This window comes from Barbatula barbatula, assembly GCF_947034865.1.
Source record: "Barbatula barbatula genome assembly, chromosome: 7".
NCBI classification, from domain to species: domain Eukaryota; kingdom Metazoa; phylum Chordata; class Actinopteri; order Cypriniformes; family Nemacheilidae; genus Barbatula; species Barbatula barbatula.
This window is the reverse complement of record NC_136770.1, coordinates 8,157,091-8,179,213: the sequence shown is the minus strand read 5'-3', so window position 1 is coordinate 8,179,213 and position 22,123 is coordinate 8,157,091. Positions and strand designations below refer to the sequence as shown.

At 38.2% G+C, this 22,123-nt stretch overlaps 1 protein-coding gene and 1 long non-coding RNA gene across 3 annotated transcripts; both read left to right on the top strand.

Annotated features, from left to right (window-relative positions):
- The first annotated feature begins 388 nt into the window (after positions 1 to 388).
- utp6 (UTP6 small subunit processome component) lies at positions 389 to 8,472 on the top strand. Of its 2 annotated transcripts, none has more exons than XM_079460091.1 (19): positions 389 to 677; positions 766 to 850; positions 939 to 980; positions 1,193 to 1,285; positions 1,373 to 1,420; positions 1,529 to 1,592; positions 3,860 to 3,978; positions 4,108 to 4,185; positions 4,277 to 4,358; positions 4,452 to 4,533; positions 4,665 to 4,840; positions 4,941 to 5,020; positions 5,218 to 5,295; positions 5,427 to 5,606; positions 5,849 to 5,929; positions 6,761 to 6,870; positions 6,959 to 7,025; positions 7,840 to 7,912; positions 8,012 to 8,472. In XM_079460091.1, the coding sequence occupies exons 1-19, from the start codon at positions 586 to 588 to the stop codon at positions 8,164 to 8,166; spliced, it is 1,785 nt and encodes a 594-aa protein (XP_079316217.1). In that variant the 5' UTR covers positions 389 to 585; the 3' UTR covers positions 8,167 to 8,472. The 2 variants fall into 2 exon arrangements, with proteins under 2 accessions (XP_079316217.1, XP_079316218.1); XM_079460092.1 differs by having other exon boundaries at positions 485 to 677; positions 4,941 to 5,005; positions 8,012 to 8,439.
- Positions 8,473 to 14,221: 5,749 nt separating this feature from the next.
- LOC306896618 lies at positions 14,222 to 20,260 on the top strand. Its single transcript, XR_013786945.1, has 3 exons — positions 14,222 to 14,333; positions 18,819 to 19,018; positions 19,580 to 20,260. It is a non-coding gene; the product is annotated as an uncharacterized lncRNA (long non-coding RNA).
- The last annotated feature ends 1,863 nt before the right edge of the window (positions 20,261 to 22,123 follow it).

Genomic DNA, 22,123 nt, shown 5'->3' with positions numbered 1-22,123 from the left:
CAAACAGTTTCCACTGATTATCATTGTGGGAAAAATTACACTGTCAAATGTGCTCCAGAACAGTTCTTTGTTCAACCGAACAATGGTAGTCATTAGGGTCCAAGAACAGTTTGGTAACAATAATTTTACAAACATCTTTCTCTGTGTTCATCAGAAAAAATAACAAAACTGAAAGGTGAGTAAATTATGACAGAATTTGTCTTTTATTGCAACAGGAGTTTGTGGTCTGTACTCTGTACTACTACAATACCCAAATCAAGAATAGGATGTAGTCTTAAATTAGAAAACACAGAACTCAAGACATTCGCCTTAAAAACTTTCCTAAAGTAGCATTGACAGATACATGCACAGGTAATAAAATTAAGAAAGAAACGTGGTACAATTTTCAAAATTCCAACCTGTTTTGCCAGTCCAGTAGGGGGCGCCAATGCGCATGTGAGTGGTTTGCAAAAAAACGAAGAAACGCACAAACGACAACTTCCTTCTCACACGTGCGTTAGTTTGAGGAGGTGGATAGCTTTGGTTAGTTATAGTTTTCTCTATCAAAACTTCTCAGTCTTTGATTTTGCTAAAGAGAGTCTCAAAATGGCTGACATTGTGCAGCAGCGGATAGAAGACAGAATTCCAGCCCTTGAGCAATTAGAAAGGATCGGTTTGTTCACGAATAAAGAAGTCAAGTGAGTATCACTAGTAAGGACACTATATCTACAAAAAAATCGTTTTTCTTTACTCTGACAAGTGCCGCTCAAAATCATTATTTTGTAGATCAATGCTGAAAAGATCTACTGCTTTGGAATACAAGCTGCACCGACCAGTTCAGAGCAAAGACGACTTTATCGCATTCGTGCAGGTTTGTATTAATAAAATATAATTTTTGAATGGTTTGCTGGGTAAAAATGTATATTTTATTTGTGAGTGCTTTTTTCATATATCTTCAGTATGAAATAAACGTACTGGAGCTGATCAAGAAGAGGAGAGCAGTGAGTATAGCTTCCTTGATTTATACAACACATTTAAATGTAGTAAAAGTCTGTTCACTATACAGATGTACTGACTTGTATTATATTACAGACACAGCTTTACTCCGAATCCTATTTTGTCTGTTTATTAACCATTCTTAGGCCCTCAGATTCTTAATGGCAAGATACATCCAAGCTATATTATGAACTGTACTTAAATGATGTGTTTCCAGAGAATCGGTTACCACTTTAAACGAGAAGAAATCGAGTATCCTATCATTCATGGCATAAACAATGTTTTCAGAAGAGCTATGACAAAATGGCAGGTTGGTCAGCATTGCAAAAACTACAACCCATTTTAGGGGCTCTAATGTTATACTAAACTGACATTTTATGAATTGCTTTACTTGAAGGAAGATGTCCAGCTGTGGCTTTCTCAGGTCGCCTTTAACAAGAAATGGGTATTGTGCAGTTATTGATTTAACCAATTCAATCACTTCATTCTTTATATAAAAATGATGTCCGTAGGTTTTAAATGCTTAATACTGTACCTTCAATGTTTCAACCAGGGCACGAAGACTCAGCTTAGCAAAGTTTTGTCATCCATGTTAGCCATCCATCCTGACAAACCAGGTGAACCAGCATTATATTTATGAAGTAGATCGCTGATGTCCTTCTTAAACCTTGTATCTCCATATCACATTTTTATTTTGTGCCATAAGTCATTGTTATTTGTCACCTCTTATGTTTATAAGTAGGTTTTAGCAAATATTTACATTTATTTGTTGAGCAGACGCTTTGATGCAAAGGAACTTGCAGAGAGTTCTGGGAGCAATAAGCGATACATATGTCATACAGGAGCAATAATTCAATAGATGCTAATACAAAGTAACTAGTTTCAACAAAAGCTAGACCACTACCTGTGTGGAGAAAGAGTTGGTGTGTATTTTTATGTCATTTGTCAAGTATTCACAGAAGAGATGGGTTTTAAGTAGTTTTTTAAATGTTGTGAGATGTGGTTGACCGCACTGAGTTAGGAAGAATGTTCAACCAGGATGGAGTTTTGAAGGAGAATGAGCGGGAAAGCGATTAACTTCCCTTTTTAGAAGGCACAACTAAACGCCGCTGGTTCGCCGGGTTCTTGATGGTGTGTAGGAGAGTGTGAAAGTATGACGGGGCAGATCCATTCATAGAGGCGAGCATTAGTGACTTGAATCTGATGTGGGCTTCTACTGGTAGCCAGTGGAGAGAGATGAAAAGGGGTGTCGCACGAGCCCTTAAAGGGCTGTCGGAAGATGAGGCGTGCTGCTGCATTCTGAACCATCTGGAGTGGTTTGATAGCCTTTGCAGGAAGACCATCAAGCATTGCAGTAGTCCAACCTTGAGATCACCAGGGCCTGGACAAGGAGTTGTGCTGCATGCTCTGTGAGGTAGGGTCTAACCTTTCACCGTGTCAAGTCTGGTGTGGATTCATTTCAGTAAATCTCGTATATACTCCTATAGAGTGTTCACACCAAACGCTGTAAATCGCGCTATTCGCGTGTAGTTGGACGCTTGAACATTTTGTAGTTTACTCGCATCATTCGCGCGTGAAATTCGCTTCATTACAGATGTGAATTCGTGTCATGGGATGGGCTTCTACCTCTCGCTCACGGCCCTACTAGAGCAAGCTCATGATTGGTTAATGCGGCATGAATTTTCTAATTTCTCGATTCGCGTCAATCGCATCGCAAGTAGGTCATCGCGATCCGGGCTGCGATGTATGCGGAGAACCCGCATGCAGATGGAGAAGTGCAGAGATCAGAGCGGAGAAAAAAAAAGACTCGTCTCTCTGCACCCTCGTTGTCTGATATGTTCAGTGAAATCCTGCAAGAAAGTGCCACAAATAATAGGAAGTCTATTCTGTTCTTGGGCTTCTATATATGTGACTAAGATTGTAGCCATATTTGTGCTAGATTTGTTTTATTTCATAATTTTTTTTATTTATGCACTGGCCCTATTTAAATACACTAGCTCAAATCTTTCTAAAATGTCAGGCAGATGACAAGCTCAACCGCTAGAAGTCCATCCCCAGATTTGCAGTACATAATGAGTAGGGTCAAGTTAAACATTTAAGTTTGAATTTTATTTTATACTGTGCATTGTTGCAATGTGCTAAATAAATATTTGCATAATTTGTAATTGATTTATTCTTTGAAACTTTAATATTAATTTATGCAATTGCAATGCCTTGATTTTAGTAAAGTTAGTAGAAGGTCATAGCCATAAATGCCATGGTACTAATAATTGGCATAATTTGTTTCGGCCTTGGTTTCCTCTTTTTCGGTTTCGGCCAAGAATTTTCATTTCGGTGCATCCCTACTGCAGATAAGTCTAACAGAATCAGGACCGAGGATTTAGACTCCGCCATGGCTAGCCGCAGTGCTTTTGTGACCGATAACAGTGCAATCTCAGTGGAGTGGTTTGTTTTGAAGCCGGACTGCTAGTCATCCAGTGGTTTATTTTGGGATAGGTAGTAAGATACATTATTGAAAACTGCCCTTTCAAGTGTTTTTTCAATAAATGGGAGGATAGCGTCTGTAACTGTCGTTAGTAGGGGGGTCCAATGTGGGTTTCTTAAGTAGGGGTGACCTGGGCCTGTTTGAATGTGGATGGAAAAGTGCCGGTGAGCAGGGACCCATTTATTTAACCAATAAAATCTATTAAAAAGTGCTTGTCAACACACTATATAATGATTTAAAATATACAGTATTTTTCCTGAAAAACAGCGAATTTGGACATACAAGGTATTAGAAGGACAGCAACAATATTCATTTATCACTTTATAAAAAGATTGTCATCATTGTAATTGTAAAATAATGCCAGATGTTCAGAAATAAATGACTTCATTGTAATTTCAGCTTTGTGGATGATGGCTGCCAAATGTGAAATGGAGGACAGGAACTCGTCAGAAAGTGCCCGACATCTATTCCTTCGCGCTTTGCGCTTTCATCCTGAAAACGAGAAAGTTTATCAGGAGGTTAGAAGATACACTGACTGACTGACAGACATCAGCCTAAAACTATAATGGCTGCGAGATAGATATGACAGTTGCACACGTCATGGTTAAGCTTAAAATACTATTGTGCTATTGTGTGTGTCCACACAGTATTTCCGGATGGAGCTCATGCATGCTGAAAAACTGAGGAAACAGCAGCAGGAGTTGGAACAAGCCAAAATAGATGTGGTAGGCTAGTATCTTCTCTGGCCTAAAAATAATATTTGCAGTTGAAGTAATTGTACTTTTGCGTTTTATAATACCAAAATGCTTTCTATAGGGGGAATATGAGTTTTCTCCAGAGATCATGAGTGGTAAACTGGCTGAAGTGGTGTACAGAAATGCTACACAAAAGATTAAAGGTTGGCAGCATTTCTACTAACCATTTAACACAACTATTGTGGTTTGCTCTGTATCGACAGAGTGCTAAAAGATGTCTGTTGTGTCTTTTTAAGGAGTTAAATTCATCTTGTCCCTGCTAAAGATTGCTGCAATCTTTGACTTCACAAAAGAGTTACAGGACATCATTCATCAAGAGTAAGACATCTAGTCTATGTATACTCTTTACCCTATTTCTGTACTTAACCAAGATCATAGCTAAATGTTATTTTAAGGTGATATTTTCAAGTTCTGTCCATTTAGAGGTTTTTAATGCTGTTTGTGTTCAGTTTGCAGAGTCATTATAAGGATGACTGTCTGATGTGGGATTTTATGGCTACGCGTGAGCTGGATGCTACTGCAGCCCATGACTTCCAGTCAGCGAGAGGAAGTGCTATTGAAACAGAGTGTAGAGAGGAGCGCTGCTGTGTCATTTATGAAGAAGCTCTAAAGAGCCTCAATACAGGTACCATAACTTATTTAGTGTAGATATGTTTCCGTACATTCTAATATCTCTCAGCTCCAGCAATAACAAACTAAATATTTGTTTACTGATGTGTCTTTAGAATCTATGTGGACTTGCTACGTCACATTCTGTCTCGATAGATACAAGAGGAAGACAAATATAATGGTACTAAAGAAAAAGGTGATTTAAAATGCTTGTTTTTTTATCCACAATTTTCTTAACAAAATCACATTTAGTCAGCCTGACTATGGTGATCAATATTTAAAAGCTTAAAACAATTCTTAAATTCACTTTGATCAACTTGCCATAAGAGATGCTATTACACTCAATTGGCATGTGTATTGTGTGGTGGTTTACTTTGTATTCATATTTTTTAGAGAAAAGAGCGACTACTAAGAGTCTTACAGAGTGCTCATGATGCCATGCTTCTCGAAGAGACATTTTACAAGACATGGGTAATAATGTATAGGCGTACAGCTTGTATTTCTATGTACAGCTGGTTTTATCTTTACAAACTGCACGCAATGCTGGATTAAAATGGTGCATTGTAGTAATGTAAGACACTTTTGTCCTCTTAAATAAACAGCTAAAGGTCCTTCTGTTGGAAGGAGAGTCTGTATATGCTGTACAGATTGCCATCACTGCGACCCAGCGCTTTAGTAAGTCAACAGAAGTGTGGTACCTCAGTCTGCAGACATTGGTTGATCTGGAGAGTGCAGAGGCAGGACATTTATTTCAAGAAGCCCTGAAACATGTGAATTCCAAGGTAGCAGTTTTGCACTAGCTAAATCTTCTGAATGCATCAGCTTAATGACAACAAAATATAGATTGTAGTAATAATAGCAGTGGTAGTCATCTTTTTCCTGGAGTAACGTGGTTCTGCACCATTCTTATTTGTAATATATTTAATTGTAATATTTTCATAATATTGTGTGCATGCATGTGTTTGTTGTGGCATCATAAGGGTTCTTCAATATGAATAGTAAAATGTTAAGATGTACTCCATAGGAAAGTCTGCCATTATGGCAATTGCAGGCAGATTGGACCATGACTTCAAAAACACCAGAGGAAACAGAGGCCTTTTTTCAGGTAGGACCCAACAATACACATTTGCCTGCTTAAATGGAGATTAGGTTAGTAGTGATAACTAGCATTATGATTGATTATATGGTCACATAAGACATGAGGGTCATTCCTATTTGGGCCCATTTTTGAGCTATGCAGTAAGAGAGCAGCAGGTTGATCTGAAGTTCCTTCAGATCTGAAGCGTGTGTACAGGCCAAATTATTTTGACATTTACAACAAATGTCATCTGCACTAATAGATGATAGAAAAATTTGTCGAGTTTGTTTCTGATAGCCTATGAATATATTTATTAGCCTAATGCAGCAGATGCTTAATCATAGTGGACTTATAAACGCATCACCTCAGTGACACAGCAGCCAATATGAGAAACATTAAAGTTTATTCCGTTTGTTTCCTGTTTTATTAAAGGGGGAACAACTACAAAAATAGCCTATAATATTAAAAGATCTGAGTGTAGAACCTTGCGCACTGAAACGTAAGGCTTTACCTGCGAGCTTTTGCAACAAAAAGAGGACTAGATAACATAAATGTTTTCGGGAGTAGGGATTTGCTTGCCTGATTAAACATTTATTGATTGATTAACATTCAAAAGCCACCTATTGTTCAATACAAATGAGATTGGTTATAAAATAGATGTTGAAACTGACCCGCTACCCCACGCAGCCCCTGTGCTGGAAAGGGGAGGGAGCAGCAGGTTATTTGAGGTTATTTAAAGAGAAACATGAAAACAGCTCATTTTAGCTGCCACCCAAAAATGGCATTTTGGGTTTGGTATCTGGATTTGTAAGTTGCATAATAGGTCCCCTTTAAATGCTATTTGTCTTATACCTCCAGAAAGGGCTTTTGTCCCAAGTGCCTGCGGTGTCAGCTGCCATAAAGGAAAAATACCTTGAATGGTCATACAAAACTGGTGGCTACAAAAAGGCTAGAAAAGCCTTTACAAGGTATGTCCAGTGTCTCTTTTGTTGATGTCTGTATATGTGTAATTCTAAATTTTCATGCCACTTTAAAAAACAATTGTAATTTAAACAGCTTGCATGAACACCGACCCTTCACTAAAGCATTCTTCATGAAGATGATTCACATTGAGAAGGAGCAGGTAATACTGATTAAAAATATCAACCAGCAGAAATGTGTATAACATTACAAGACATATCAGGTGCATCTCAATTACTTAGAATATTGTGAAAAAAGTCAATAATTTTGTCCCTCATTTCAGAAAGTAAAACCAATATATAATATAGATTCATTACACGTAGTGAAATATTTCAAACATTTATTTCTTGAAATGTTGATGATAATGAAAACCCAAAATTCAGTATCTCAGAAAATTAGAATATCACATAAGATCAATAAAAAAAGTATATTTTAAATAGAAATGTCAGGCTTCTGAAAAGTATGTTTATTTCTATGCACACAATACTCTGTTGGGCCTCCTTTTGCATGAATTACTGCATCAATGCGGCGTGGCATGGAGGCAATCAGTCTGTGGCACTGCTCAGGTGTTATGGAAGCCCAGGTTGCATTGTTGGGTCTGGTGTCTGTCATCTTCCTCCTGACAATACCCCATAGATTCTCTATGGGGTTCAGGTCAGGCGTGTTTGCTGGTCAATCTAGAACTGTAACACCATGGTCAATGAACCAGCTTTTGGTACCTGTGGCACTGTCGGCAGGTGCCAAGTCCAGCTGGAAAATGAAATAAGCATCTCCATAAATCTTGTCAGCAAAAGTAAGCATGAAGTGCTCTACATTTCCTGGTAGATGGCTGCGTTGACTGTGGACTTAAAAAAAACACAGTGGAATTTCCAACAGGTTTTACGTCCTGAAATGAGCGACAAAACATATAGACCTTTTTCTAGATTTCTAAATTAATTGAGATGCACCTGTATTGATGGTTTGTGTTATGTCCTCAGGAGTCTCCTAAAATGAGTAACCTGAGAGATTACTATGAACGAGCTATTCGTGAGTTTGGGTCTTCAGATGAAGGTTATTAGAATTTTGTATATTACTTTTAGCCTTTTAGGAGACAACATGTTGCTTTACCCGTTTAGTAGTACATTTCTCTGATTGCAATTCATTTTATAGATCTCTGGATGATCTACATCAAGGAAGAGTTAAGTGGGCATGGGAACCCAGAGAAGTGTGGAAATCTTCATTGGAGGGCCATTAAAACCTTAGAGGGTGAAAGTGCTGATCGTTTCACAACCCAGTACACACTGCTGCAGACGGGGCACATTTAAACCAAAACAATTTTATTCTAAACATACTGAGAGTTGTTTATGATGAAAGCACATTGTGATTGATGGCTTGACAAATTAATTCAAATGTTTTGACTGTAACGGAGTCTCGCGCATGGTATATTTGTCTGATGTTCTAAAACATGCATACACATTTGTCCACATAAGTTTATGATATTGTTATTGTCTTAAAAATTTAAATAAATCTTATTCTGTACTTAACATTTAACTGTTGTGTGTTACTATGCTTAAATAAAGGGATTAATAATTCAATGTACTTTGACTTGATCACATGATGATTCCCTCTCTTTAGCTACACCACTCGCATAATTTGTCTTGTCACATTAACACCAAATAAATAATCATACAACACTACTATACTCTGCCAAGTTGAAAAAACAAATTCACAAAAAAGACCCAAACCACACAAATCTCTTTCTCACAAACACATCTTACAAATAATGATGGCACAGAGTTACAAGTAATTGCACAACACTCAGGGTAAACCCCAAATTGCAGCAACAACATGCAGCCTCTCACTCCAGGGGCCTGTACCATGAAGCTGGTTTAGGTGGCTTGCCAGCTATGTTTCAGTTTAGTTAATGGCAACCCTGGGTTTTAGGTACCATAAAAGTCGCTCGGCTTTATTCGGTGTTCGTCGCCATGGTGTCTTACGCTGCACGGCTAACCTGCTCCGGGGCAGGCTATGTCTCTCTGGCTATGTCTAACTGACTCACAGTGCATGTTAGAATGGCTAGTTATTTTTTATACTGTTTAATCAAATAAAAATACTAATATAAAAATATATATTACAAATATAAAATCAAATATTGTTTACTATATAGGTAAAATCAGATTTTACAGATTTGCTGGCTTTCCCTTACACTCACACGAAATTCAATTTACTTACTTATATTCCACTTTTATTGTATCACGTGTATTTGCATTGCAGTTTTTACATTCTTGTCTGTGGTGCAGAACATCTAGAAACACTTTCAGTTTCACTGTATTAGGACATTTTTCTTTGTCCTGAACCGTAGTTTTTATTAAGGCTTCAATGAAATGACTGACCCTGGATAATGGCGCAAAGACTAGTCTATTAAAGGTAAAGGCTTATGCATTCTGTTGTAAAAGCAGGCTGTTTTATTAAGTGTTATTCTTATATTTTCTTCCGCTTCTCTGTGTTGCAGAACACACCGCTATTTTATAATTCTGAGCTCCGTTGTCTTTCTGCAAAAAAAGCTTTAACAAATTTGTACAGAAGTTCAGAATATATGAGAATTAACTTTATTTGCACTTAACTCCTCTCATGTGTACTCGGAAGGGAAATGATGAAGCAGATGTAAGGTTAACTTTCTTGCTTCTGCTGACTGAGTGGATGTTTTTTGTCCGCACGAGGGTTAGAATTGCAATATGCGGGAGCTTCAATTAACATTTGTTGTAATATTTCTGTACCCATGCCTTACATAAAAAAAGTTGCCCGCAAGGACACGGACCCCTTGTAGTTCCACCGAGGACCCCGCGGATCCTGTTTGCACTACAGTAAATGTGTGTACTATATAGTGTTTAACTTGCGCATTAACGCAATCAGCAGTGTTTCTGAAACACTTCTCTCTTGCGTAGACAGCAGAAACATATCACTCCATGGCTGAAATTCATTTTTGTGTTCATATTGTGGAAATCGCTTTATCCATTTATAATGCGATTGGTTTAGCCAAGCTGACGTCACTTGTTCATGTGCACGCGCGCGCAAACTAATCTTAGCAGGATCAAAGCTTGAGTTGACAAAGAAACTCCACGAGCTGCTTCATGGTACCAACAAAGCTTGATCACGTTGGTTTGGTTTTGTCAACCCAAATCTAATCCAATTACCCTGAGTTTGTTCAGCTACATTCATGGTACAGGCCCCAGATCGCCCAAATAGAAGTAAACTAAATTGTAATATTAACTAAAAAAAACAATGTATTTGCAACAAAACTTCACAGCACCGCTGCAACTGCACTGTAGCGTTTGTTGATAATAGTAAGAAGCATCAGCATGCAGTGCTCGACGAAGGAAGCTCCGCAGCATGCACTATAGCAGCATAGAGGCAAGCAAGGCAAAACGGCAACGTAGTGACACCAAACAGCATTTAGCTCCAATAAGGGACCATTCAAACTCTTTACGCTTTCATAAACCAGCGAATGCTGCAGCTCACGCCATTCAGAACAATCGCTCAAGCAGCAACATTACATATGAAGCTAATGGAAGGAACAGGCAGCCGGGGCTCAGCCAAACGGGGAAACATACAATGGTTCCTACGAAGACACCCAAGTGGCCCAAAACTCACCCATATAAAGATTATTATCGAGTAGATTTGAAAATAGTTTTGAGGCGAGATCTGGTCTAGTAAGTGGCACAGCATTGTTACGTGATGTTAATAAACATAATATAATAAACATAATAAATCATCACATAAAATCCAGGCCTGGTCCTCTCTCACCCATCCCTGTTATGCCTCCTCTCTCATGCCTCCGGAGCTGAGAGATGCGAGACCGGTGCACTTTTGACATTTATAAAGTGCTGGAAACAAAGGCTCCAAATATTGTGAAGCAGAATGGCTCATTATTTCGTGCTATGTGTTGAAATTAAGTTTCAAGTAAAAACTATTTTGTACCTTTACCCACTTTTTCACACAATTGATACTAAATGCATTTATTTTCCTTCTAATATTTTAATACACTGCATAACAGATTAACCTGTAATGCCAAGTTACGCTAATCATAACATTAAATCATTTCTGCATACATGCATCGACCTGCATGTTAAAGAGATAGTTAGATAATCTCATACCTGTATAAATTACTTTTTCTTTTCATACTATGGTAGTAGATGATGTCCCAGAAATGTAGGCTCCTGCGCAAGTCTCTAATTAAATCAAATTATACTTTACCGATTCGGAGGATGATCCACCTCCATCATCTCCCGCAACAGTGTGGCGTAGCTCCCGCATCAAGAACCGGGACTCCCCGTGGGCTCAATGGCCTCCTGAAAAAAACATCAGCGCTTTAGAGCTGCAAGGCATTCCAGTGAATAAAGAATTGGAGTGGGAAGACATTATTCTACTGGCGTCTGGCGCTCTGGGTAATCCTGCCATTCCAGCCACAGACATTCAGGCGATCTCCTTAACTCCACCAGTTCAACCTAAACAAGCTGGCAGAAAACGCACAACTAAGTCTTCCTCTGCGAAATCCTCTAAACGTCTCAAACCTTCCACGTCAACTTCATCGCCCACCCAGGATCCTGTGAAAGGTAACAACCAGTTCCTGCAATTAGTCCAAGACTGTCAGAGACTGTCAAAAGCCTCGGGAATAGGCCAGGGGCCTTTGAGAGAGCTATCCGGAACTCCGCCAGCAGTTCTGCAATGGCTATTACATCTTCTGCCTTCTCCCCGGTTTTTCCCAACCTACTCAGTTCAACACACCCCTCAGCGTCCTCTTCTGCATCCACAATTTATCAAGAGATAGCTCAACCGATGGTGCAGACTTCAACCTTCGGCACCCAGCTCCGAGCGTCCTCAGTTCAACTTGTCTACAGCGACGGCTGCTCTTCCACCTGCTGTGGCTTCAGTGTCGCAACAAATACGGTCTAGCATTGTAGAAGGTAAGGATGTTAATTAAGCATCCTTACTGATGCAGTTACCAGCGTCTGACGGCAAATGGTGGACTGTGGTGACGTGGTGGTTTTCCTCAGAACTTCTGATTCAAGACTGCTACGTAATCTCTCCTTTCCCGAGTTTGTGCCTTTGGAATTTACAGAGACATCCTCTGCCAAACCTTTCCAGAACGTTGCGAAGCATTAGACAGTTATCTTGCTATGATGGCAGACTTTTATCAAAGATATGGAGGCACCCTTTTCTATGAATATCATAGATCATTCTCCACTAAATCTGCTTCATTTTTCTCAGCGTTTATCTCAAGGCTGGACTGGTCTATCATTGACACAGAATTGCTGGTTCACCATTTTGGCAGTCAGAAGACTTTGACCTACATCATATGCAGCTCTCAAGGCCACTCTGCCATAAAACTCTCGCGACTCAAGGTCCTGTTGCTGTGCACGGGGCTGATTCTTTTCTGCAAAGAACCTCACCCAAAATACGTCTGCCCACGTAGATTCAGACCTGTAAATCCCTGGTTCAAGAAAGAATTCTAGGAGGCCACCCTTCCACTCCAATTTACATCCACATGCTCTCTAACTACTTTTCCTCCCACCCCAATCCACCATTTGTAGATTATGTAATTACTGGGCTTTCCCAAGGGTTTCAGGTCTGCGTCCTATTCCATTTTACGTTGCAAAAAATCTACAGTCAGCTCTAGCAGAACCAGATGGGGTTTCTGCCCTCTTAGGGAAGGAAGTCATTAAAGGATATGTTATCGGGCCCTTCAGTTCTCCTCCTTTTTCTCCTTTTCGAGTCAATTCTCTTGGTGTGGCTACAAGGAAAGCGGTTGATTTTCTACATGTCTAATAATATAACAAGTGTTAATGAATGCATTCCTCTAGAGCCTTTTTCACTGTTTTATGCTTCAGTGGATAATGCTATCCAGCTAATTAAAGTGGCAGGGCAAGGAGCTTGGCTAGCTAAGGCGGTCATACAGATGCACAGATGCAGAAGTAGTCCGCATATATTTAACAATCTATTAGAGGTACTGTGTTGGAGCCTTTCTGTCGCGTAAAACCCCCATCTTAGATACGCGTAAACAAATGTTTTGTGATGTTGGATTTCCTCTATGAGAAGTCCCTAGGCCCAACAATTGCTCTTGAGTTTCTCGGTATCCAGCTGCATACAGTTAAAATGCAAGCTTGTCTTCCCAACTTACGAGAATTCGTTATGAGTTCTTCATCGGTGCGCGCTCTGTTACTAAATGAGAATTGTTCTTATTGCCCGGGCACCTCAATTTCGCCATTAGCATTATTTTTTCCCTTTTGGTTTCGGATCCTTTTTTGAAGGTCAGTGGTTCACCAAGAAGTGGCCAGATCAAATTAGTCTACTTTCTAAAAATTCTGCCTCGTCTGCGCTTTACAAGCTCTATCTCATAGCTGTAGTCTGTGTTCTCTGGGGCTCAGCTTGGTCTCGCAAACACATAATTATGTTTTGCGATAACGAAGCAGCAGTCACCATAATCAATAAAGGCAGATCGCCTTGTCTAGCTATCATGTCAATCATTATCTGGCAATCGATTATTCATGGTTTTGCAATTAAAGCTGAACATATTCCGGGGTACTCTGACGGAATCACTGATGCTCTCTCTTTCTTACTTTCGCTTTCAGACTTTAAGAAGCCTCTGACCAACGGCCAACCCGGATTCAACACCTTGCCCAAAGGTGTTAAATTACTATTTCACGTTCTAATAATAATATCTGCCCTTTCACTTCTATGGTTCGATACCTTGAAGCTCGCCCTGGTCACCATAAACTATCTCCCCTATTCATGCTATCAAACGGCTTTCCCATATCAAAAGAGTGGTTCAGGTTCATGATTTCAACTATATCTGACCAATTTTCACTTTATTCATCTAGGAATATCAGTGAGATACCTCATCTGGTGGGTTAACTTCCCTTTACCTTCTCCTTTGTGGTGGGCTACGCCCTGCCTTTATCTTCAGGCAGGAACATCTAGAATCATTATCCCCAGGATTCCTTCGTTGGACGGGGCCTACTCCAAAGATTTTCTATATATCTTCCATTATACATCTTTTGTAAATAAATGTTATTTATCATTCTATTTCTCCTGAGTCTTTCTGGTAGAACTGTAAATTGCTATACTCTTCCAAATATCTTTCTCTGTGTTATTTGGAACAAGGAAATGTAGGTTTGGGGTGAGTAATGATGACAGATTTTAGGATGAACTATCCCTTTAAGAGAACTGTTGCAACACAAACTAAATAAAAGTATATTTAACAATACAACAAATTTCGAGCATTTGTGACGGACCACATTCTCTTTACAGAAAATGGGCAATTACATGGTTTAATCATTTCAGTGATGTCGCAATGAAAAGGAGCCTATAAAATGAACAGACCCAGAAAAGCAGTCTCTAGATGAGGAACGCCTCATGACATTAACGGAGCATCCATGTGTTTGGGGAGCGTATTAACTTCAACACAGTCGACTGTTGGTCCAATACAACTGAGGTAGGTTCGTTGTATTGTAGACGTCTTTATCCAGCAAACGTAATGTTGTTTGTTTCCTTTTGCATACGTTTGTAGACATACTACCACTCACGGTTACTGTTCAAGTTAGTAATTAAGATATCAATAAAATATTAAATGTAGTACACAAAATGATAGGTACCGTAATTCATTAAAAGTGAATGTACGATATTTCAGATCGGTTAGTGAAGTTTTAAATGTGTATGTGAATGTATCGGCTTGGGCAAGGATATCGCGTGATTATTACATCGTGTTGTTTCACAGTGTTATTTGTATTCGCCTGCATACTTTTCCTTTGATTTAATGTATATTGACTCCACAAGTCCCAATTAATAAAATTAATGGCCAAATTGGATTTTTGTACAAATGTGTTGCATATTAGATTTTCAACACTACTACTGCCATCTGTGGCCAAGCCAAGCACTTTCACAAAACACGTGCACAACCAGGAGGCTCTCTTGCATACCGAATCAAAATACTATAATGTAAACAAGACGCTATTTTTATAACTTTCGAATTCAACAATTTGGAAATGAAAAAAAAAACATTTTTAATATTTCATTTAAGCCATCCGTCTGTAGCGGGAAAAAGCCAACAACGCGAAGCAAAAGAACAAGAAGGCCTGTGTTTTTGTACTATTTTTAAAGTCTCATTTCGTTTTGCAATCGTATTCCAGTACATATTTATAAATTCAATATTTATAAACTGACGTAAAGTTGGTTTGACGTTGGACTATAGTCAGAATTTATAGGGACCATGTCCAAAGTTACATATACACGTCCAATAGCATTTCAAGGGAATGACTTGGTCACACAAAAAACGGTAATTTTCTTAAACAGCTGTGTTAATTGATTTTAAATTTCTTATATTTTACAGTAATGTTTATCTAAATTTAACTATGACAAGGCCTCCTACAAGCATTTGCTTAGGGACCCCAGACATCTAGGATCGGCACTGGACCTGGGCCCGTATTCACAAAACATCTTAAGGCTAAAACTAGCTCCTAACTTGCTGATTTAGGAGAAACAAATTTTAGGAGTCCTACATTTATGTGTTAAGAGTATTTCACAAAGCATTTTGGTGCTCAAACTAGCTCCTAAACCTGTGAAACCTTAGTATTAGTTTGTCACTGAGATCAACTCGCAAGTCTCAACAATCCTAAAATGACTAACACCGGCAGTCTGCCTTGAAACATAAACATTTAAGAAAGATTTCATGACAATGAACTTATTCATTCATTCATTTTCTACCGCTTATCCGGGGCCGGGTCGCGGGGGCAGCAGTCTAAGCAGAGATGCCCAGACATCCCTCACCCTAGACACTTCCTCCAGCTCTTCCGGGGGGACACCGAGGCGTTCCCAGGCCAGCCGGGAGACATAGTCCCACCAGCGTGTCCTAGGTCTTCCCCGGGGTCTCCTCCCGGTCGGACGGGCCCGGAGCACCTTCCGGGGAAGGCGTCCAGTAGGCATCCGTAACAGATGCCCAACCCACCTCAGCTGACCCCTCTCGATGTGGAGGAGCAGCGGCTCTACTCCGAGCTCCTCCCGGGTGACCGAGCTTCTCACCCTATCTCTAAGGGATCGCCCAGCCACCCTGCGGAGGAAGCTCATTTCAGCCGCCTGTATCCGGGATCTTGTCCTTTCGGTCATGACCCAAAGCTCATGACCATAGGTGAGAGTAGGAACGTAGATTGACCGGTAAATTGACAATGAACTTAGTTGGCAGATATTAGTTGTCAGTTGTCATCTCATGATTATGAGATGAGGACAGGCAAAATGTTGACTCTCGAATATGTAGTTTATTTAGTAAACACATAACTCCTTTTTTTTCTATTTCAAAAATTTTGTTTTTATTGTGTTATCATGTGCTTATTGTGTTTTATCGATTTTTCTAGCTGTATTTTAAAAGTTATTGTTACTTAATAAAAAACAACTGCAGTTTGATTGATATTAATTGGAATGCATAATAAAAAAACACGATAAACTCGCTTGTTTAATTGATAATTTAATAACTTCATAACTGATTTTATAATCTTAGTTTCAATGTGGCAATAACTATATTTTTAAATATTTTATTTGAATGACATTTAAATTATGATCTTAAAATAAAAATTATCTCAGTTTGAGAGCTCATTCTATTATATTTCTATGATTAAATGACTGACAGAGACCCATCCTCTATTAGCCAATCACTGTGGTCATAGTCCGTAACACCGTGTCTACAAAAGATGCTGGGAGTAAATTTTGAGGCCACGGAAGTTTGTGTTAAAAGCGTTAGGAGCTAATATTTTTAAAACGATGTGTAGCGGAAGCCACAAAACGAGCAAATGATAAGGAGAACAAGGAGTAGGGGGGAAAAGGCAAAACTTTTAACCATGACACTTTGTGGCGCAAGTGCTGTCGTTTCTGTACAAAGATGCATGTGGATACGAAGTCTGAGCCAGGAGTGGTATGGTTGTGATGTAAATAAATTACAGACATTTATTTCATGGACAATTTCAGGATGTCTCCAAAGTACTCTGACGGCAAGACACTCCTACTCATCCAAATGCTGATCAAATCCAGCACTTCACTGGCCCTCCACTGACTAAACTCACTGCTCTCCGGTATGTTATGATTAAACACGTGACCCGGCAGAAATATGTTGCGGGTTGATGTAGAATGACGTAAAAGTTGCACGAATACTGATATAACCGTTCAGACTGAGGTCGCATTTCAAAACATCAGACCTGTATCTGATTTTGGACCACATATGGAAGTGGTGGCTCAGATCAGATTTCAAAAGATCGGGTTCCTTGTTGTTTGTCCTGTTCACACTGACATGCAGTAACAGATCTGGGTCACATATGAGCAAAATGTTTGTTTTCAGTTTGAATGTAGGCTTCATGTTAAGATAAAACTAATTGTGATACAGTATGGGCACTGGGGGCATATTACAGAAAGCTTCTTATCTTAGGTCTTAACTTAAGATATGATATACGCTAAATTAGGATTTTTCACAAATTCAAATTACAGAAGCACATCTTAACTTGATTTGGGATTCCTATCCTACCTTAAAAAAAATCTTATCTCTGGTTAGGAAATCCTAAATTGCACCATCAAGCCCGGCAATCCAGTTTCAGGTCTGTTACCAAAAGCAACCAACACCGCACAAGCTCCCGATGAGGTAAACAAAATGGAAAAACAAAACTGGCGAGCTTTTATTTTAGTGCTGTGGAAATAGAAACTTTAATACGTTTGGTAGGATATTGCAAAGCCGATACTTTGTCGTCGTGAGTGAGCACAGGTGAAAACTTACCAAAGACTGAGTTGGCTGAAAATGTGTCTGCAGTGTCAGGCATTAACCGTACATCTTAGACTGAAGAAAAGTGCACAACCCTTGAAAGCGAAACAAAAAATAAAGCGGCGTGTGTTTTTCTGTTCATTTTAAATCATTTTGAAGCGAGGACAGTTGTCAGGTTGCCCTAAAGTTAAGACCGTTTATAGGATTATTTGTCAAGTTAAGACGCTTCTGTAATACCCCTTTCCTATCTCTAGTTAAGATAAGATTATGCACTTAAGAAGTGCTATTCTGTAATAGCGTTTGTCTTAAATGAGGTCCTTACTGAAATGGTTACCGAACAGATAGGATAACATTTTCAAGTTACAATCTTTCTTTAATATGCCCTTTTGGTGGTACAAACTACAAATCGGCCACTGTGCAGATAAAAGTGCACAGCAATCTAACCTTATACCTTTGTATAGTGTTTGATGTATCACTATCCATTCCTTATTACTGTATTTGATCATTAAGATATTTCACAAAAAAGGCTTCCATGTGTTCCCTTTATAACACATTTTTTATGTTTTACTGTAATCATAAGGCAAAACTTTGTACTTATAAAACCCAAAATATCTAAAAGCTGAAAAAAAATTGTTTACATTGTCAAAATGCACATTCAAATCTTAAATCATATCTGATCAACTCGGGAATTCAGAGACTACTCTATAGAGGGCTACACTTGATCCTAGTGGCTACACCTTTACACATACCACTACACATGTTTTTGCTTTTTTACAACCATAAGCCTCTAATACAAAATCTTCAAATAATGGATTTTAATAACCTGGTCTCTTTTTTAACCTAAGAAACTCCATTAATTGAAAAAATATTGTTTTCAGTGTGTAAAAATTAGTAATAATTATTGCATAAATATTAATTAGTACCATCAATTCTCTAAAAATGTTTAATAAAAAAGAAAAACATTATTAAACAAAAATGTATAAGATAATTTTAATTCTTAATGTAAATGAACATTTAAGGCTTTCGGTCAGTTTCGACCACGGAGCAAAGTGTGATCCTAAACGAATAGTCCAAGACCTTTAATGAATAAATACTTACTTAATAATACTTAATAATAATACTTAATAATTTGAGTTCAAATAAGTACATTTATATTAATTAATAGTGAGTATTCTTTTCTTTTAGAAATCAAGGCGAAGAAGACGAAATGCATTCACACCAGTGCCATAAGATGAAGTGGAGACACAAGTTAATAAAAAATAAACAATACCCTCGGAGGAATAACAACAATTTCAAATCACAGCATCCTGAAGAGAACGAAAACTGGGAAAAGGAGATAGAGGAGTTGGAACGCACCAATGAATTTAAAGAGCAACCCCCTTATGGTAATTTTATTTTCAGATAAAAAATAATAACATTTATGCATTTATTAATTGTGACCCTGGGCCACAAAACCAGTCATAAGGGTCATTTTTTAAAATTAGATTTATACATCATTTGATCCATACAATGTATTGTTGGCTATTGCTAAAAATATACCTGTGCTATTTATGACTGGTTTTGTGGTGCAAGGTCACAATTAAAGTGATAGTTTTCCCAAAAATTCTTTCATCATTTAGAAACTTTGTTGACTTACTGACTTTCAACACAACCGAAGATATTTTGAAGAATGTTGTTAACTGGCCCCCATTCACTTGCACTGGTTTTGTGTCCATACAATAGAAGTGAATGGGGGCCAGTGCTGTTCGGTTACCAACATTCTTCAAAATATCATCTTTTGTGTTCCACTGAAGAAAGTCATAAAGGTTTGAAATGACAAGAGGGTGAGGAAATAATTTTTTGGGTGAACTTTCACTTTATGTTTAGAACAAACCATTTATATGTTTATATTTGTAGTATTGTTATTACTTCATAGGTGTCTAAAGACGCTTTCTTCTCCGTTTCAGCTGATTCTGGAGATGAACTGAATTTAACTGAGATGATTTCGTGTGATGTCCAGAATAGCGCAAAGTTCAACCACCAGGATCACTACAGCCCAGCAGTTCACCACACACACCCTGTAAAATGGGTCCGCTATATTTATGCCAGAGTGGCTGAACAGTTTGCTGATGCTGAAGAATAAGGCTGTCTACTGTTACATGTTTTGTTTTAACTATAATATCTTATTTCTTCGTTAGAAGATTACACTTTTACTGTTTTTAAGTTTATAAATGTTTTAAGTTTATAAATACTGAGTTCATGAAAATTTTATTTTAAAGAAGTATACCAAGTATAAAAACTCTCATAGTTTACCCATTGTAATTACATCCTAGATGTATAAAACTTCCTTTCTTTGGTTAAACACAAGTGAATCATTTAATGTTAAAATGTTGGCATGTTATTTTCACACAGGGTTCAAGGGTGAAGCTGCAGAAACATACTTATGTATTTCAAATGACTTGAATGGGTTAATAAACGTATTCTAAAGCAAAATCATATGTTTCTGAGAGAACTTGTAATTTTCAGATTTTATTTGGCAAATGGACAGCACATATTCATGGCAATAAATGAAAAACAAGCGCAGTAAGTTCAGATATGGCAGCACGTTGATAATGCTGAATCTCATTCATTGTTGCATGTCTTGTGATTAGATATTGTGTATTTCATCACAAGACATTCTAGAACTAATGAGATATGACATCAACATTCAGCCTCATTTGAACTATTTCTATTAGTATTTTGTTGTTTTTAGTGACCTCTCTGCGTAAAATAAAGTGCACAATAATATTGAACAATTACTTGCTTAGCACCATAATACTTGTAATGCAAATTTACGTTTCAATGTTAGTCAAAGTAAATTTGTGAATTTAGAGTGGTTCCTGTAAATCTCTCAAATAAATTGAACTAATTAATGAGAGGTAATGTTCTTGTGACGTTGTAAGGCACAATACAAATTGTGAAATGGAATCGAAAATGAGTTATTCGTCATAGACTTGTTGGGTGTCGTGTCATAGCTGGAGGAGCAGCCTGGGGTGGAGTCAACATGGGGGAAAAACATTGTTTCCCCTCATTGGAAACGCATGGTGTTTGCCAGTATGGTCTATATAAAATCACTTTTTAGATCCATAGAAAAACTGAGCTTATTTTGTGACATTTTTTGTTACCTGGTTGAGTCTCCAGGCAACAACTGTAATATCAGTATGCAAGGGTAATTCAACAGTCTATATCTTTATATGTTCATTAAAGTTATGATATAAAATACTATGTCTTAACATACGCAGTTTGGACTGTCGCGCAAGACGCTTTCCCACATAGGAGTCCTTTTTAAGGAATGAGCTTAAAAGGGTGCAGCGATAAACTAAGAACACAGAATTTTCTATTATGTTGATTTTTGATATCAGAAAGGTATTGAATAATTTGGTTATATATAGTTTCGGTATTAAGCCATGAAGCTGCTTGCTTGTAATGGATGTCTATGGGAAGGACAAAAGTTTCACGGGGGCTGGATCATTCTGTCACAGAAGCAAGGACAGAGGACCCAGCCGTTGGGTCACACATTGTGATGTCAGCAATGCTATGCACCAGGGGCGATTCTAGGTTTTCAATGTTAGGGGGGGCTCAGTCTCCAATGAGGATATATATAAATAAATAATACTGTACATAGCCACTCTCTTAGCACCACATACTGTTTACATTACTAAAATAAATAATTCAGAAAGAATATGCAGAGACTTAAAGGGGACTATAAAGCGATCTCGAATACTTGTACAGACTTGTATTTACAATATTTTAGGGGGGCTATGCTAGAACTTTAGGGGGGCTTTAGCTCTATATGTTGCACTATATGTTTTAAACAACATGCATACAGCCATGCCCATTACAGCAGATAGGTTCTAGGTTTCAGTAGATCGCTCTTCTTCAAAATGTGAGTCTGTTATCAAAATATCAACAACTATGTTGTAAATTCAAATCTGAGAAATGAAGTGAAAAACAGCAAACAGGAGACAAAGTGAAGTTTATTGTATAATCTTAGATGCGTTTTGATGCTCAGTCTAACTTCATCTAGCAGCAGATTCAACAGGTATTATTATACTAATCATTTGCTGATTTTCCAGATGTTGTGAAGTAGGTATCTGCAGAATTGGGTCTTATGTGGTCGGTGAATTAATCATCCATAACCACACCAAGGTTCCAGGCTGTCTTTGAAGAGGTTGTGCTGAGTCATAGGGGTGGCTGGGATGACGAGTAATTCTGTCTTGGAGAGGTTCAGCTGTAGGTGGTGATCCTTCATCCAGACAGAGTGTCACCCAGGCAGGCAAAGATGCAGGCAGGTACTGTGAAAATAAATAAATATGTAGCCTAATATAAAACTAATAAAATGTGATCCTGGACAACAAAGCCAGTTTTAAGGGTACATTTTTAGAAATTGAGATGTATACATCATCTGAAAGCTGAATAAATAAGGGTAGGATATTTGGCCGAGTTACAATGATTTGAAAATCTGGAATCTG

Bases quoted from the DNA above. Each gene is read 5' to 3' on its own strand.
- utp6 (XM_079460091.1), top strand. From the start codon at position 586: ATGGCTGACATTGTGCAGCAGCGGATAGAAGACAGAATTCCAGCCCTT. The intron at 1,593-3,859 runs GTGAACCAGCAT...TTGTAATTTCAG, and splicing joins CATCCATCCTGACAAACCAG to CTTTGTGGATGATGGCTGCC. The intron at 5,296-5,426 runs GTAATAATGTAT...TTAAATAAACAG, and splicing joins AGACATTTTACAAGACATGG to CTAAAGGTCCTTCTGTTGGA.